The 18,706-nt window shown below is 41.2% G+C and overlaps 1 protein-coding gene across 1 annotated transcript in view; it reads right to left on the reverse strand.

The window, feature by feature from the left end:
- USP40 (ubiquitin specific peptidase 40) overlaps positions 1–18,706 on the reverse strand; it is a 76,004-nt gene that overhangs the window by 42,794 nt on the left and 14,504 nt on the right. Inside the window, exons 6-12 of the mRNA XM_038748941.1 lie at positions 15,786–15,932; positions 14,628–14,771; positions 8,719–8,847; positions 7,472–7,582; positions 4,931–5,038; positions 3,473–3,803; positions 1,260–1,341 (exon numbers count right to left, since the gene is read on the reverse strand). Coding sequence (XP_038604869.1) covers positions 1,260–1,341; positions 3,473–3,803; positions 4,931–5,038; positions 7,472–7,582; positions 8,719–8,847; positions 14,628–14,771; positions 15,786–15,932 — 1,052 coding nt within the window. The remainder of the gene's footprint in view (positions 1–1,259; positions 1,342–3,472; positions 3,804–4,930; positions 5,039–7,471; positions 7,583–8,718; positions 8,848–14,627; positions 14,772–15,785; positions 15,933–18,706) is intronic.

Here is an 18,706-nt window from a genome sequence, read left to right on the forward strand (position 1 = left end):
GCCGAAATAAAAATACAAGACCTTCTGACACCCAGGCCTGTGCTCTATCCATTACGCAAAGCGGCTTCTCTAAAAGCCCTGTCAGTACCAATCTCAACAGCGGTTTGTTTATAAAGTGTAGACTCTACCCAAACGTAGGTAACACAATTCCGTTAATAGTTTAGAAAGGGAAATTAGACATAAACACAAATGGATCAGCAGTTACAAATAAATGGCTAGGTTTATAAAAGGGAGTGAGGCATCTGAGAAAAGATGGCGTGACTAGTGGGGTCTGGAAGACAAAGAGGAATATCTCCCGATGGAAGTTTTACAGAAAGCTTTGAAAGTGGTGTTAAAGAGGGGAAAATGGTGAAGCTGAGGTGGTAGACCATTCTAGGCAGGGGGAAAAACAGGGATGTAGGAGACTGGAGAGTAAGGAATGGTTAGGAGATTTACTTGGGAGGAGCAGAGGAGCAGGAACAGTGCTTGGCCCATAGTAAGCACTTAACAAATACCATTATTATTATTATGCAGTGGAGTGGGGTTTAGTGATATAACAGGACAAATAGGAGAGAAGGAGGGAGGCAGCTCATGGAAAGGCTCTGACCCAACAGTTGGGGATTTTGCAAGAAGAAATAGGGAGTCACTGAAGCCTGGAGGAATGGAATGCTCTGATTAGCATTTTAGGAAGATGCTTTGTGCATCTGAAGAGGGCTGACACGTGAGGTTGGAAGACTAGTAAAGAAACAGTTACAATATCGCGAAAGGATGGGATGGGAGCACATATCAGGTACTATAAATAAGAAGAGAAAGGAGTGGATCAGTGAAAATATAATCAGGGAAGCACTGCTAGGAATTAGATTCAGACTGAATGGGAGAGGTAATGGGACTGAAGAGGAAAGGATGACACTACGGCTGTGAGTTGAGGACAGCACCATTGCCAGCTGTGATGGGAAAGTTAGTAAGAAAAGACGTTTTTAGAAGAAAGAAGAGGAGTACAGTTGTGGACACTTTACATTTAAAGATCCTGAGAGTCACCCACTTGGAGACAACCCAGAGTCAGGTGCAGCAGCTGAGTGAACTTGTGAGCAAAGCAGCTTATAGGTGTCTGATCGTAACTAAACGGAAATGGCTACTTCCAAAACAAAAATCAAAGAACTTCATGACCTGGGAGAAAAAGAATTTAGTACCAGCTGGATGGTACTTTAGATCTGAAACCCTCCTTCATGCTTACCCAGTTGTCAAAGCATCAGTTTATTAAGAATGTGGATGCAATTTACCTCTTTTGCTGCAGTTCAATGTTGGCTGTGTCCATTTCATTAAGCAGATGGCATGGGACTCTGTATCTTGGATTTGATCGAGCTGTGAAAAGAATCTCTCATTAGTCAGATTTCATTTAAATGAATCTACATTCAAAGAGATGAGAAAATCTGCTTAAGCTCTTTTCTTCAGATACAGCAATTGTGAGAAGGAACAGGGCCTAGTAGCTAGAGCACGGACCTATCAATGTCTTCTGTGACCTTGGGCAAATCACTTCATTTCTCTGTGCTCAGTTACCTTATCTCTAACATGGAGATTAAGATTGTGAGTCCCATGTGGGACATGGACTATGTCCAACCTGATTAGCTTGTATCTACTGCATCACTTAGTATACGGAGCACTTACTGTGAACAGAGCACTGTACTAAGCCCTCGTTAGAGTATAATGAAACAGAGTTGGTAGATATGCCCCCTGATCGGAAAGTGCTACATCTGTGAACTCTGACCCAAATAATTAGCATCCCTCTCTACCAGCTGCATTCCTGAAGCATTTTCCTTTCTTAATTCAATAAACACACCAGGCTCCTGCTGATTAACTGAAAGGTTACATGAGGTTTTGCCAAACTGAGGCTGGCCCTTATATGAATCTCCTTCATTTGTTCTACTTTTCGTGGTAAAAAGTTTGGGAACATTTGCTTTGTGGCTGCAACAGGAGTGAAAATGAATAGGAACCAAGATGCTGCAGCATGGAAATTACTTTGCCATTGCAGTGTGATGCTGTCCTAGCCCTCCTAGACATAGCAGCACTCCCTTGAGCCAGGCTGCAGACGGGGCACTGACTGACTCCATCCCAGGTGGTCTCTTGCTCACTTCCACTGTGCCACCATCCCCTCCAGCCCCGCCCCCCGCCTACATCTCCGTACCATATTTTTGATTAAGGGTCTTTAGTTCAAGAGGGTTGGCCACCTCTTGATTCCAATTTTCAGAGCCACCATGGCTAAGTATAGTGAAAATTGACCCTGCCTGCCTAGTTCCCCTTCTTTTTGAGGAAAAACAAAACAAAACAGCAAATTAAAAAAAAATCTAGATTGCTGCACCTTAGCAGCTCAAATCCCTTCATGAAAGAGTATTCTAAGGATCAATGGCATCTCTGGCCATCAGTCTGGCTTTCAATATATATTTTTTCCAGGTACTATTTTCCCTCTGTGAGGTTCAATGGATTGGAAACCAGAAGTAAAAGCAACACCAAACAGCCAGACAGTGACATGGAATGATGTAGATAAATTAGCAGGTGACTGGCAGTGAAATTCTATAACTGGGCAACAGACGACATGTTTCTTATGCCATTCTGAAAGTATTCTATTTGAATACACCAGGGCTCAGCACTTTCTCACAGTCAAATGGCACAGTATTTGGACAGTTCGAAGGCAGCATTGTGTGGATTGCTGGGAAATAAGCATGGCCAACTTACTAAGCTAATGGGGAGCAAATTGCCAATGGAGTATTTCGTTTTGGACAACCCTTGTGGCATAAATCAATGACAAATGAAAGAAGAAACTTTAAAATAAATCTCCTTAGGTGTGAACCCTTGAGGAGGTAACTGATGAAAAGTCATTTGCCTTTTGATACATATGTACGCACAGAGAGTGATCGGGTGGACTGTAAGGTCCTTGTGGGCAGTGATCACATCTACCAACTCAACTGTTTTGTACTTTCCTAACCACTCAGTACAATGTTTTGCACACAGGATGCACCTAATGGTAATAATAATAATACTAATAATGGCATTGGTTAAGCACTTACTATGTGCCCAGCACTGTTCTAAGCACTGGGGTAGATAGAGGTTATCAGGCAGTCCCACGTGGAGCTCACAGTCTCAATCCCCATTTTAGAGATGAGGCAACTGAGGCACAGAAAAGTTCAGTGACTTGCCCAAAGTCACAAAGTTGACAAGTGGCAGAGCAGGGATTAGAAACCACGACCTCTGACTTCCAAGCCCGTGCTCTTCCCATTAAGCCACACTGATTGATCACCACAGTTATCAGCAGTATCCTTCTAAGAATGGTATACGTAATCTTTCCTTCAGATAGTCTGTACATACACATCCACACAAACCCACCCACTATGCAACTTATTTGGATTATTATTTTTTGGAAAAAAGCTCAAAAGCCAAATGAGTCACATACTCCATTCTTTAAAAATGACTGACTAAATGGAAGAAACATCTAGCATACCTTCAGGTGGTCTTTGCAACCGGGCTTTTCGATAGAACAACATGTAAGCACTTTCTTTTCCCTCGAATTGCTTCTTGATATCCTTTTCCCTGATGGGTTGGACACTGGAATCATTTATATCGAACCAATGAGGACCACATGGGCCATCTTCTAACTCCAGAGGTCCTACAGCCTTTGCTTCAGGAAACTGAAGACCTTTGCTGCTCTGAGAACTGTCTAGATTGTGTGCTTTAGAGTCAGGCTTGGGCTGCTGTGAAGGACGTGTTTTCTTCAGACCAACTTTGCTGCAATCAGAACTGAGCAGAAATATCTGAGAATGGCTCTGTAAAAACTAAACAAAAAAGAAACTGAATAAAGAAAACAAATGCTACATTAATAGAACATTAGGTTCAAACATTGGTCCACTTTCACCTATCAGGACATTAAAAACTGGAATCCTTTTCATAATTGCATTTGGGTGTTCTCTCTGTGCTGCGTGGGACTTCTACAGAATGGGAGGATACAAATTTGGCTCTAGACTGTTAGCCCGCTGTTGGGTAGGGACCGTCTCTATATGTTGCCAACTTGTACTTCCCAAGCGCTTAGTACAGTGCTCTGCACACAGTAAGTGCTCAATAAATACGACTGAATGAATGAACGAATGAATTTGGCTGCCAGCACACCCAAGCAGTAGTTAATCCATGGACAGAGTCGCTAGTCTTTCCATTTTCCAGTTTTTCATTAAACCAACATAGTCCAACCAAAGCCCTGGAGGTACACATGGAACCAGGGCCCCTCATGGATTAAGTATGACGGTTCCAGAAGCCCCAACTTTCTTGCCTTTCTCTTTCCTTCATCTACAGAATTAAAAAATTTGGGAGGTGGGTAGGGGGGTGGTCAGGAAGGCTAAACTTTCCCTTTAGGCCTTAGGATGAGTATAATAGAAATTTGTCAGAGTAAACAAGAGTTAGACCAAAAATGGAAAATAACAACCCGCAGCAGAAGTGCAATACTAACGCTGCTTTCTTTCTTTTATTTTTAAAAAAAGCGTATTTGTTAGGTCCTTACTATGTGCCAGGCACTGAACTAAGTGCCAGGGTTAATACAAGCTAGTCAGGGTGGACACAGTCCATGTCCAACATGGGGCTCACAGTCTTAATCCCCATTTTACAGATGAGATAACTGAGGCACAGAGAAGGTAAATGACTTGCCCAAGGTCACACAGCAGATGAGTGGTGGAGCCAGAATTAGAACCCAGGTCCTTCGGGTTTCCCAAGCCCATCCTCTATCCACTAAGCCACACTGATTCTCTGCTTTAAGTGTGTCAGTAGGATTCTCACTGTATTACTGAAAAACAAGGGCCTAGGTGGTAAAAAAAAAAGATGTTTTGGGATCTAAATCTTTTTGAACCTGTTTCAAATTAAATCAGAGTTATTTTGATTTTCTAAACACGGTACTTTAAGTAATTACATGTTTTACCTTTCTTATGGGTCCATGCTGTTTACGGTACTTCCTGTTCCACGAAGTTCCTGTTTTTTTCAAAATCTTCTGGCCTAGCTGGTCCACCTGAATGAGTCTACACTCCTCCTTTAAAAAGAAAGGTGGACAAATCGTGGTGAAAAACATTTCTGTGAAGGAGTTGGGGCATGAATGAGAGCTGGAAAGAATCTGACTGAAGTATAATACAAACTTGAATTAAAGGATTAAACAACATCCTCAGGTTGTTTGAAAAATGGGACTTAAATACTACTACTGCTTTTACTATTCAGAAAACAATATTTACTGAGCATCTGCTGCTCACAATACTCCAAACCAGGTGCAATGGAGAATTACCAAGTAGAACACAGATACATTCGTTGCTTCTCTTCTGGAGGAATTTATAACACATAATAAGGAACAAAGACGCAACACAAATACCCCAACCAAACATAAATCATAATTCACAGAGACGTGTAATCTGAAACATTATAATAGTAAAAGCAACAGGAACATTTACCCATAATTATAGTGGTGCTCTTATATGCTAACAGATTGCTGAAATGATTGGAAAGATTGGGATCACACTGAGTTAATGGAGCACTGGGCTTTTAGTTTGCTAGTTAGTCAAAACTTAATCATCTGTAAACTGGGTAAAACAGCACACGGCCTTCACAGGGTTCTGGCTGTTCAGTGAATACTGAAAAATTGAACTTTTTTTTTTAGAAGGGGTTGTGGGTAGAGGTAATTTAGAATAGATTATAACTAATAGGTCACGGGACCTTTCAAGGAAGTGAAAACCAACCACAAATTATCAATAAATGACCAAATAACAATAAATTATTGTTGGGGCTTTAATAACCATTAATGTGTGACTGTATTTACTTAGTACCTGCTGAATGCAATGTGCCATATACACGCATCTAGGCATCTGGGAAGTACAACAGATGCACAGTTCCCTGGCAACAAGGAGCTTACACTGTAAAGGGGGAGACAAAAATATTCGCAAGCACTAGAATCTGAATAGAACTGAACAGTCAGTCGAATACATACACATAGGCAAGTACTAAGGGTGGATATAAATCATCACCAGTGGTATTTACTGAGTGCTTACTATGTGCAAAGAACTGTAGCACATGGTGAAGTGGATAGAATATGGTCCTGGGAGTCCTTCTCAGGTTGAGAAGGTGGTCAAGGGTTCTAATCGCAGCTCCAACACTTGTCTGCTCTGTGACCCTGGGCAAGTCATTTCACTTCTCTGTGCCTCAGTTACCTCATCTATAAAATGGGGATTGAGCTATGAGCTAGGAACTGTGTCCAACCCAATTCGCTTAGCAAAGTGTCTGGCACAAAGTAAGCATTTAACAAATACCATTATTATTATTATTATTATTATTATGCGCTTTGAATAGGTCAATACACCAGAGTTGGCAGACACATTCCCTGCCCACAATGAGAGGTGCGGCAGGAGATAGAGAAGCAGCGTGGCTCAGTGGAAAGAGCAAGGGCTTTGGAGTCAGAGGTCATGAGTTCAAACCCCGGCTCCGCCAATTGTCAGCTGTGTGACTTTGGGCAAGTGACTTAACTTCTCTGTGCCTCAGTTGCCTCATCTGTAAAATGGGGATTAAGACTGTGAGGCCCTCGTGGGACAACCTGATCACCTTGTAACCTCTCCAGTGCTTAGAACAGTGCATTGCACATAGTAAGCCTTTAATAAATTCCATCATTATTATTAGGTAGCTGAACTGTTTGTGGATAAGATCCAGGGACTGGATAGTTAGTCAGGGAAGGTTTGTGGGAGGAGGTAGGATGTGGGGAGGGGCTTTGAAGGTGGGGAGGGTTGAGGTGTGGAGGAGTTGGGTGGGAATTCCAGGCCCTGGAGGCAGTTTGAGAAAGGGATCAGGGATAGACAAGATGAGACTACAGTTAGGAGGTGGTTTTAGGGGAAGTGAAGACTTCCCATCTTACCTCCTCCCCCCATCTTACCTCCTTCCCTTCCCTACAGCACCTGTATATATGTATATATGTTTGCACATATTTTTTACTCTATTTATTTATTTATTTTACTTGTACCGATCTATTCTATTTATTTTATTTTGTTAGTATGTTTGGTTTTGTTCTCCGTCTCCCCCTTCTAGACTGTGAGCCCACTGTTGGGTAGGGACTGTCGCTCTATGTTGCCAGCTTGTATTTCCCAAGCGCTTAGTACAGTGCTCAATAAATATGACTGATTGATTGATTGTACAAAGAAGAGAAGCAGGTGAGGAGGGATGACTGGATTGTAAGCAGACCTCAAGGGTGTCATGCTTTCTTTTTGTTATGTTCTCTCAGCACCTAGTACAGATCCCTGCACAGAGGTCCTCAAATACTGCTGAAATGGCTAATCGGTCACATTTGAGATAATCAAATAAAAGAAAAATACAATCCGTCCTCCCTTCAGACTTGAGAATCCCAAATAAAGCTTAGAGCCAGGCGTCACAACACTCTTTATAAATGGTAGCAATATAACTCCTCTACAAATCAAATCATACTTATCCATCATACCTGTAAAATAATTGCTTCAAGGACTAACAGTGGATTGTCTATTTCTTGGCAAGTTTTAGGTTCTTTCTGATCATTTGGGCTGTTCAGAGTACTTTCATGAGCAACTTCTTCCTACAAAAAATAGCCAAAATAGGGTCCCCATCACTCACAATATAAAAGCAAGTCCAAAGGATAACTATGGCTCTGCAAAGGAGGATGAGGAGCCAGGACATCTCACCATATAGGACCCTGAAATGATCCATTCTAGGAAGAACAAGACTTGTCTCCATTTTATCAATAATGGAGGGGGAATATGGGAGGCAAAGATGGGAAGATGGAGGCAAAATAGTACAGAGGCAGTGATCTTGCTTGACTGCCAGCTTTAACCAACATCTCTTTAAGACCAACTGAACCCTGGAAACAAAGTGTGCAATCCTGGGAGTGGGAGGAGGGGAAAGAGCAGGTTTCCCCTGGTGTTATTTTGTTTTTGCAAGCAATACCTGGCTGAGGGCAGAAGCCAGGTTTTCCAGATTTCGAGCTGCAATGGGTAAAACATGGATAGAGGTGAAGACGGTAGCGCAGCTGGAAAGAAGAAATGATAGCTATGTACACTTTCTCTTGCTGGATCTGGTGGCTTTCTATTTGCACACAAATCTCTAGGAGGAAAACACCACAATCTGTATTGATAGCAAACACACGTGTTCTGATCCAGAAACTTTCTATCCACATCTGCGGAAGAAGAGCCACAAGTGCCACATGAGTAGACATGGAGACAAACAATGGAGGGGAGACTGATTCTATCAATCTCTCCTCTCCCGCAAATCATTCTTCACAGACCTTATTGGCTGCAGAGGAGCCTTTACTTCTCCCTAAATGCGCCTCACAAATGCCGCTGCCCCAGTCCCTGGCAACTTTAAGGCAGAGGTCAAAGTCCACTGATTCTGAAAATACCAGATGTCAAAAGTCAACAGAGCAGCTCAGTACCACTACAGGAATCAGGAACAGGAGAAAAATGGTCACCTAATAGAGCGTCTTCCGGGTTATGGGGTCAATGGCTAGAAACTCACGGTTTACTAGGCTGCTCTTGATTATGGAAGCTTCCAATACCTGTCAGTGGACCACAGAACAGATAGATACTCAGGGAAAGAGGGTGGGGAAAGAGGATGGGGGACATAAAACCACCTCAAATGACAGTGTGATAATGCTTCACCCCAGACACTCAAAAAGGTAGTGAAGTATGTGGAACAGCAGTTAACGTCCAAACTTACCTGATATTGCCAGTTTCCCAATTGATCAACATCTTTAATATATACATGATAATGTCCACCATAGCAGCCACCTTTGTGTATGATAACGGAGAAGAGATCATAGGTATACTCTAAGTCGTCCAACTCACTCTAAAGAGGAAAAAATAATAAATGCATTCTTACATGTTTCAACCAGAAAACGAAGTAACACAAATGCGTGGTACCTCCAAATTCAATATTTGCTTTCAGTAATAGTAGTGATAGTAGTATTGGAATTTATTGAGCACCTGAGTGCAATGGATTGTACTAAATGCTTGAGGTGATACAACAGAAGCTCGACACATTTCCTGCACCTAATGTAGGATGCAAACAAAAAATATTTGGCAGGGAACGTGACTGCTAACACTACCAAGTGCTTAGAACAGTGGCTTGCACATAGTAAATGCTCAATAAATTCCACTGATTGATTGACTGACAAACATTGGAATCAGAATAAATTGAATGTTCAAATATACATCTATACCAAAGCGCCGAGGATGGGTGTAAATAAATTCTAAGTGCTAGGGGTGGCTGTTGAATTGCTGTGATTTGCAGCACTGAGGAGGTGGGATTTTCAGAGGATTTTGATGGTGGCGATGTCTGGCAGACTGGAGGTGGGTAAATTAGGAAGTGGGTTTGTGAGGAGCAAAGAGTGCGAGCTGGGGAAGAGAGGGTGAGGATAGCCAATATGCAAAATGAAGAGAGCTAGCCAAGCACCTTGAAGTCAAGATTAAGTAATTTTTATTGATACAGGGAGAGTGTGGAAAGTTGGGCGCTTCTGAGGAGAGTTGCTGAGTAACGTTTCAGAAGTTTATCCTGTCTGAATGAAGAGGAAGGGGGTAGATCCACGAAATATCATGGAGGTGGAACTGGCAGGATTTAACAGCTGACTGGATGTCTAAGATGGATGACATTAAGGTTGCCAACTTTAATTACAGGCAAGGTATGGTGGTGGTGTCGACTGAGAGGAGGGAAGAGGACAAGTTCAGTTTTGGCCATGTTGTCTTAAAAGGGCCAACGGGCTACCTAAGTGGATGGAGATATCTTGGAGGCAAATGGAGTTGCAGGATTGGATTGCTGGAGAGTCAGATGGATGAGTTACCTGCTCAGGAGGTAGTTGAAGCCATTTAAATGGATGAGCTCCCCAAGACAGTGAGTATAGGCCGAGGAGAGTAAAGGACACAAAACAGCCTTGAGGGATGCTAAGAGTTATGGGATGTGAAGTGAAGAGCCAGCGAAAGAAAGAGTGTGTCCGAGGTAAGAGAAGACCCAAGAGAGCATTGCTTCAGCCAAAAGCAAGATCTAATAACATTCTCCAGAAAAAGAAGTCGCCAATAGTGGCGAAGGGAGCAGACAGGGCATGGCCAACTGGGACAGAAGAAAACCCATTGGAGTTGGCTTTGAGAAGGTTGTTGATGATTTTGTAGTGTACAGTTTTGGTACAGTGAAGTTGGGGAAAACCCACTGTAGTGGGACAAGAAAAGAGTTGACAGAGCGAGTGAAGGGGGTGGATGTAAAAAAACTCCTTTTAATAACTTTGGACAACAAAGGCAGGTAAGAGAGCAGGAGGCCTGTGGGATCATGAGAATTCTTCAGTCATGCCTGAAGACTGAAATGAGCTGAAGACAGCAGAAAGGGTGCTTTTAAGAGATGAGAAAGAATGGGGTTAGAGATACAGGTAGTGGGATAAAAGAGCAGAGATAGAGAAGGGATAGAGAGAAGGAGGGAGATCTCTTGAGACGGCTGAGGAGGGAGAGAGTAGCAAAGAGGTGAAGTAAAGGAGTGACTTGAAATTTTGAGCCTGCTAATGTCTATTTTACCAACAAAGTGGTTCATTCATTCAATCAATCATACTTATTGAGCGCTTACTGGGTGCAGAGCACTGTACTAAGCACTTGGGAAGTACAAGTTGGCAACATATAGAGACGGTCCCTACCTAACAGCGGGCTCACAGTCTAGAAGGGGGACACAGACAAAAAACAAAACATATTAACAAATTAAAATAAATAGAATAAATATGCACAAGTAAAATAGAGTAATAAATATGCACAAACATATATACATATATACAGGTGCTGTGGGGAGGGGAAGGAGGTAAGGTGGGGGGGATGGGGAGGGGGAGAAGGAGGAGAGGAAGGAGGGGGCTCAGTCTGGGAATTAACTTGTATCTACCCCAGAACATGGAACAGTGTTTGGTACATAGTAAGGGCTTAACAAGTACAATTATTATTGTAATATTACTACTCTCCTCCATGGTAAACATGCGGAACCCATTCTCACAGGAAGACAGGACTAAGAATAAGCCGCGGGGTCTAGTGGTAAGAACCCGAGCCCAGGAGTCAGAGGACGTGGGTTCTGACCCTTTCTCTACCACTTTGCTGTGTGATATTGGGCAAGTCACATACGTTTGCTATGCCTCAGTCACCTCATCTGTAAAATGGGGATCAAACAGAAACTTCTTACCGTCGGTTTTAACGCTCTCCCTCAACTCGCCCTATCCTACCTCACCTCACTGATTTCCTACTACAACCCAGTCTGCACGCTTCGCTCCTCTAGCGCTACCTCGCTCACTGCCTCGATCTCGTCTAGCTCGCTGCCGACCCCCTTCCCATATCCTCCCTCTGGCCTGGAATTCCTACCCGCTCCATCTACACCAGACAGCTCCTCTCCCCGCCTTCCAAAGTCAGTCTCCTCCAAGAGACCTTCCCCAATTGAGCCCTCTTTTCCCCAGCTTGCTCTCCATTCTGCGACATCTCTGCACTTGGACCTGTGAAGAATGTGGTCCTAAGATCCTACCTGGAGGTGAAATAGGACCAATGTCTGCTGTAGGGGGAGGGGAAACAGGGCCAGTATTTGGTTGAGGAGGATGGAGGAGAATCGAGGGGAGGGAATAGGGTCGGTGTCTGGTGTGGTCCAGGATTATGAGCCCATTATTGTTAGCAATTATTATTATTATTATGGTATTTGTTAAGCACTTCCTATGTGCAAGGCACTATACTAACTGGATTGGATACAAGCAAATAGGGTTGGACACAGTCCCTGTCCCGCATAGGGCTCCTGGTCCCAACTCCCATCCTACAGATGAGGGAACTGAGGCACAGAGAACTGAAGTGATTTGCCCAAGTCCATGCAGGAATCGAGCGGTAGAGCTAGGATTACACCACACAACCTTCTGACTCCCAGGCTTGTGCTCTTTGTGCTACAACCAGCCAAACTCCCAACCCTTCAGGATAGGATAAGTGCTTGGATCTGTGGGGTAGCAAGCAGTTTGGATGGAGAGGAAAGAGTGGATTTTAGAAATGTGAAGATGAAACCTCCAGGATTTGGTGATAAGTTGAATGTGCAGGTTGAATGAAGGATGAGCCGAGGATGATGCCAAGGTTACCAAACGAGGGATAAGCTGAGCACCATGTCAAGGTGACAGGCTTGAGAAGCAGCGTGGTTGGTAAGATCTCGAGAATTAGGGAGGGAGATGGTGGGGGTACTGAGGCAAGGAAGAGAAGAAATGAATTATTGTGGGAGACAATGAAATTAAAGATGTAAAAGTCGGTCTGGTGCCTGTATTTCACCAGCTGTGTCTAGCTGCCCAAGTGTAAACAGAAAGGTTTGAATTCTAGCAATTTATGGTAAAAGAAGTTCTTAACGTAGTACTCAGTATTATTTCAGCAACCGGAAAACGTGATGCTAAACTTAAATATCAATTTGTTCACTTTTAGTACAACATTCTCAGCATATTAAAATGTATATATTCATTCCTACTCAAATCACAATTTGCCAGTGAACCTGTGGCTTTCTCCAAGCAGGGTGAATAAAACATACTTCAACAAAAGGCCCCAAAATTTGTTTATAACCCTTATGATAAAATCAGGTGATACCAAGTGTAATACTTGTTCTTAGGTGACCAAATAAATTCCAGGCACTTAATAGGGTAGAAAGAAAATTGTTTTGAAAAAAATATTTGATATTTAAAAATGATCAAACTTGCCAAATATCACAGTTCAATACATGTTGATTCTATTGGTTCATTCATTTGTATTTGTTGAGCACTTGCTGTGTGCAGAGCACTGTACTAAGCACTTGGAAAGTACAATACAGCAATAAAGAGAGACAATCCCTGCCCACAACAGGCTCACATGGCATAGTGTATAGAGCAAGGGCATGGGAGTCAGAAGGTTATGGGTTCTAATCCCGGCTCCGCCACTTGTCTGCTGTGTGACCTTGGGCAAGTCACTTTACTTCTCTGGGCCTCAGTACCCTTATCTGTAAAATAGGGATTGACATTTTGAGCCCCACATGGGACAGGACTGTGTCTAACCCGATTTGCTTGTATCTACCCCAGCACTTAGTACAGTGCCCGGCAATAATAAGTGCTTAACAAATTGTCATTATTGTTACTATTATTGATGACAGTAAAAATATTGATTATGCAACACACAAATGAAGCAAATGGACTTTAATTGACATGGCAGTTAGTACAGTGCATTGTTCTCAATAGGAGATCAATAAAAAAACCCTGAGATTCCTTCAAAGACTCAGGATGGATTCATAAACCAAATTAAATATCCTTTGCCACTGAAAATATGAATACTAACATAAAAGAAAATTTAAAAATAAGACTGAGGGGGGGTTGTCCCTAGTTTTAAAATAATGGGGGTACTGATTTGGTTAATATGTGTAAACTTTAAAAATGTCTACCCTATCTAAAATTTTCAATGGACAATTATTTGTCTCTGAATGTAATAAACACTCTTGTCAGTCGTTAACAGATAAGATGATATATTGATATTCTACAATGGTATTTTAAAAAAACACATAACTTCATTAAACATCTCCACTAGTGGTATTGAAGACTTTCATTTAACAATGCACCCACCTAATAAGTTGTTGTGAAGCAGAAGGAAAAAAAATTCATTATTTCAGCATAAAATATCAGTGAGTACTGGGAAGTTATGCAAATTAATTAAAATGCTGTTACTTTACTATAATTAAAGACTATTTACAAAACACTTCTTTATCCCCTTTTAATGATGACATTTGCTGGAAGACCTTTCCAACAACAAAATGTGGAAAACAATTACAAAGTGATTCTCATTGAGTCTAATAACTAGAGAAAATGTTCTAGAGTGTCCAGAGCTGCTGTATCTAGTGCAGATAAAGATGAACAGCTGGAACTTTATTCAGTTGGCCAAGTGGCAAAATTGTTTTCTGGAACCAACTGGCAAGGCATGACTAGCATCCCTGAAGTAAAGTCAAAAAGGTTCATAAACCCAAAGATTAAACAGTTAATGAATATGAATTTTCACAATGTTCACTGGAACACTCACTGACTTAGTGCTAATTTGACCAAATAGGACATATAGGCTGTTTATGTTCAAAATTGATGATTGCCCTTTCTCTGCAAATCCATATTCAAATGTTCCACTTCTTCAAGAGAAAAGGATTTCCAGTAAGGTTTTTACAAGGCTCTTCCAAAAAATGAAAATGTCCCATTCCCATGAAGCAGATAAAACTAAGCCCTCTGGAGAAAGAATATTTACCTCTGACAACAACTGACAAGGTTATATTTGTATTCACATACAAAACCCAAATTTGATAATTAGGTGGAGAGTTAAACTAATCTGATATACATTAATGTTTTCCCTTCTTCCTTTAGTTTTAATTCCCTTAAACCGATGGAAAAAAATTCACTCAATCTAAAAATTTCAGGAAAGGTTCTCATGAAAAGGAAGTTCATTATGAAGGACAGGGGTATGCTAAGCAATGAAACTAAAATGAATTATTTTACAGAAGTCATTGGAACAAGCATAGCAAAATGAAATACAAGCAACAAATGTCAATTCTTTTTCCTGGAAGGAGAAAAATTGAGCTTTTAAAAAAAAAGTAGTTCAAACCTGCTCACAAAAAGGCTTGAGATTGAGCTGCAGAGGGAATGTATAGTTGCTTGTTTCCTTGTATCGCTCACACTTGACAAAATCAAAATTAAATCTTAGCAGTGAAATAGTAAGAAAAGGAGGCAGCTTACGCAATTTGGCAGACTGTAAAAAGAAAAAAAAAGGATGTTCTTGAAAACTAGTTATTAGAGCAAGGAATGAATTATCCATTTTAATCAGTTTTCCAATATGCAAAATTGTAAACTCACCACCATTGTAGACATATCTAAACATATGAGCTATATGTATCTGTACGTGCCTTTTCAGTAAACAAATGTAATACCTCTCTAGATTTCTAAACGGTAACCAACAGTACAAACTTGGTGAATTGAAAAACCTTTCTTAATAAGCTGATATAATTAGCCTCACCACAACTAAAAGGATCACAGTATTTTTGAGTTGACCAAGAGAAGGGTAAAGGCAAAAAAAGGAAGGGAAGACACATCCAGTCAATCAACTGCATTTATTGAGCACTTACTATGTGCAAAGCACTTCACTAAGAGCTTGAGAGAATGCAATATAAGAAGTTGGTATTACCTGTCCACAACAAGCTTACAGTAGAGGGGGAGAAGGATATTAATAAAATAAATGAATTATAGATATGTACATAAGTGCTGTGGAGCTGAGGGAGGGGTGAATAAAGGGTGGTGCAGAGGGTAGTGGGAGAAGAGGAAGGCTTAGTCACAAAAGGCCTCCTGGAGGAGACATGCTGTCCTATCCTGGGCTGGCTTTGAGTCAGGGTAACATGCTTTCATTTACTTACACTTCCATCTAGAACAAAGCTGTAAATAGCAGCATCAGATGGATGCAAGATAAAGTACATAGCAGAAGATTAAGGGGAACCTGATGAGCTCAGGGCAATAAAGAAATCAGTCAGCAGGTCTTCTAGATCATAAGGACCATAATAAAGCTATATATACTGTATCCCACTTCTCGGGTACCCGAGAGAACTGCCTGCAGACTCCTCCACTGGATGAAAGACAGATACCTTGGAGAGAACTTTTGAAGTGGAGGCAATCTGTGATTAGCCTCGCAGGCTACCTTGCTGTTCATTCACTAAACTTGCCTTTCTCCACTGGTCTCTCTGTGAACGACGGATGGAAAATGTTAACGTTTTACCTTTACTGCTTTGACCAGTTTGTCACATGCTCCACAATGGTACAAGTTTTCACAGTCAAAGAATTCCTCTTCTACGTACATGTTCCACAGAGCATCTTCCAAACCGGATACATCTTTGACAGCTACAGTTAGGTCCAAGAAATCCTCCTGTAACGATCACACCATGCACAAATAAAACAGAATGCAAATATATGAGGCAAATTTAATTTCAAAAGTGGCTTTTTTACTAAGACTGCGAGGTAAACTTGAGGTGTGTGTCTAAAAACAACTAGAAAAGAAGGAATCAATTAAAGAGTAGCTATCTAGTCTTCTCGCATATGTCTAGAAGCTGTGTGGCAGAATTCCTGGGTTCTAATCCCAGCTCTACCACTCGTCTGCTGAATGATTTTGGGAAAGTCACTTAACTTTTCTGGGCCTCAGTTGCCTCATCTATAAAATGGGGACTGAATTCCTGTTCTCCCTCCTACTTAGATTCTGAATCCCATTTGGGACAGGGACTGTGTCCAACCTGATTATCATTATTATAGAGCGTAGTCTAATGGATACAGCACAGGCCTAGAAGTTAGAAGGACCTGGGTTCTAATCCCAGCCCCAGCACTTGTCAGCTGTGTGACCTTGGAGAAGTCCCTTAATTTCTCCTTGCCTCAGTTTCCTCATCTGTAAAATGGGGATTAAAGACCTGTTCTCCCTCTCCTCTAGACTGTGAGGCTCATGTGGGACGTGGATTGTGTCTGACCTGATTAACTTGTACCAGCCCCAGTATTAGCATAGTGCTTGCTACATAATAAGCGCTTAAATAAAATAATAATAATAATGATAATACCAGACTCTAAATTGTACCTGAATAACATGAAAGCAAAAAAATAAAAATGGGACATAACTTCTTTACTAAATGTCTATTGTTTTAAATCCTATACTGGGCATGAGTAAAATGATCTCTGCCCTCAAGCAACACACTGAGAAACAGCGAAAAAGGAAGCAAGAGCAGCCACTTCTAATATTCTGTTGGCAATAGTTTGCCAAATAGATGCATCAAGACGGCTTATCATTCATTACTCCTCTCCCTTAATTTATTCTGTGGCAATTTAGCCCACATGGAAACTTTGGGAATAATTGCCTGATGTAATAAAGACTGACCCCTTTTTACCAATTTCTAAGAAACGCTAGTAGAAATTATTTCAAGAATCTCCAAACTTAGAGATCAAAAGATACCTATTTTATGAATGTTATACTTTCTGAATGATTCTGTAAATTTAATAATAATACTAAAAATGAAGGCATTTATTAAGCACTTGCTATGTGTAAAGCACTGTTCTAAGTGCTGGGGAGGTTAGATGGTGATCAGGTTGTCCCACGGGGGGCTCACAGTCTTAATCCCCATTTTACAGATGAGAGAACTGAGGCCCAGAAGTCAAGTGACTTACCCAAAGTCACACAGCTGACAATCGGCAGAGCCGAGATTTGAACCCATGACCTCTGACTCCAAAGCCTGGGCTCTTTCCACTGAGCCACGCTGTTAGTACATATGGAATGGAAATTTAAATGGTGATTTTTGGGCCAGCTAGAATGAAAAACTGCACCAAGGATATTATGGTCTATTCTCCTATAACCCAGGAGTTACAGTCACATTCATGTTAAAGAAAGCTCATGTTACAATACTCATGCCTGAATTAACATCATGTGCATAGGTACAACTGTTTCCTCTCACATTACATCACTATTCAAATAGATGTATGTTGTCAGGCAAACATTCCCTATTTCCCCAACAGCATTCTATCCATTGACTCATTCTTTCATTCAATCATATTTATGGAGAGCTTACTGTGTGCAAAACACTGTACTAAGCGTTTGGAAGAGTACAATATAACAATAAACAGATACATTCCCTGCCCACAACGAGCTTACAGTTTAGAGGGGGAACAGTGCAAACATGCCTCATAATAGAGCATATTAGAGAATGTTATTTTGGAAAGAAACACACCCAGGATAGCTAGGAGGAAAAGAAATTTGGCTCATTCCACTCGCGAAAAGATAACTTTTTTTCCAAAAGAGTAGCTGATGAGATTGGAATGGGCCTCTAATTTCCATCACTGGGCAAGGATTCGACTACTTTCTTGTTTTGACCTACCTACAAGCTCAGAGAAAGTTGGGACAACTGTTCAAGACGGGACTATATCAGGAATCGCTTAGTTTCTACTCATTCAGATGCCACTGGGAATAAAGACATTTGCTAAGATTCGTCTTGCTTCAAAGAGATACTTCCAAACATTTCTCAGAAGGGGATATGAGTGTCTGACTCGATAAGCTAGCTATGATAGAGGGAGGAGGTTTCTAAATTGGGTATACTTTCCGGAGATAGTATGGGGTGGGGAGGGAAATTTTTGTCCTCTATCCTGACACTAGAGAAAATGGGTTTTCCTCTTGTCAATGAGTTTCCCAAGATCTTGCCCATTGTGAAATAAAGCCAGCAAAAATCTTCAAGATTTTTTAAGAAAAATCTTCACTTAACTGATATTAAAAAACAAGGCCAATGAGAATGGAGTTAAGCAAAGGGCACTGAAAAGGAGTGTTTGCTTTAATAATTAATAGATTTTCATTTTCACTTTTCAATCAATCAATCAATCAATCAATCGTATTTATTGAGCGCTTACTGTGTGCAGAGCACTGTACTAAGCGCTTGGGAAGTACAAGTTGGCAACATATACAGATAGTCTCTACCCAACAGTGGGCTCACAGTCTAAAAGGGGGAGACAGAGAACAAAACCAAACATACTAACAAAATAAAATAAATAGAATAGTAAGAATTCGCACATAGTAAGCGCTTAAATGCCATCATTATTAAATTAGGACAGTCCCTTCTTTTCTTTGCCCCATTAGATAGAAGCAACAATAGAAAAAACAAAATGCAGTCCATCAGTATC

The sequence above is a fragment of the Tachyglossus aculeatus genome, chromosome 7 (assembly GCF_015852505.1).
Source record: "Tachyglossus aculeatus isolate mTacAcu1 chromosome 7, mTacAcu1.pri, whole genome shotgun sequence".
Taxonomy (NCBI): domain Eukaryota; kingdom Metazoa; phylum Chordata; class Mammalia; order Monotremata; family Tachyglossidae; genus Tachyglossus; species Tachyglossus aculeatus.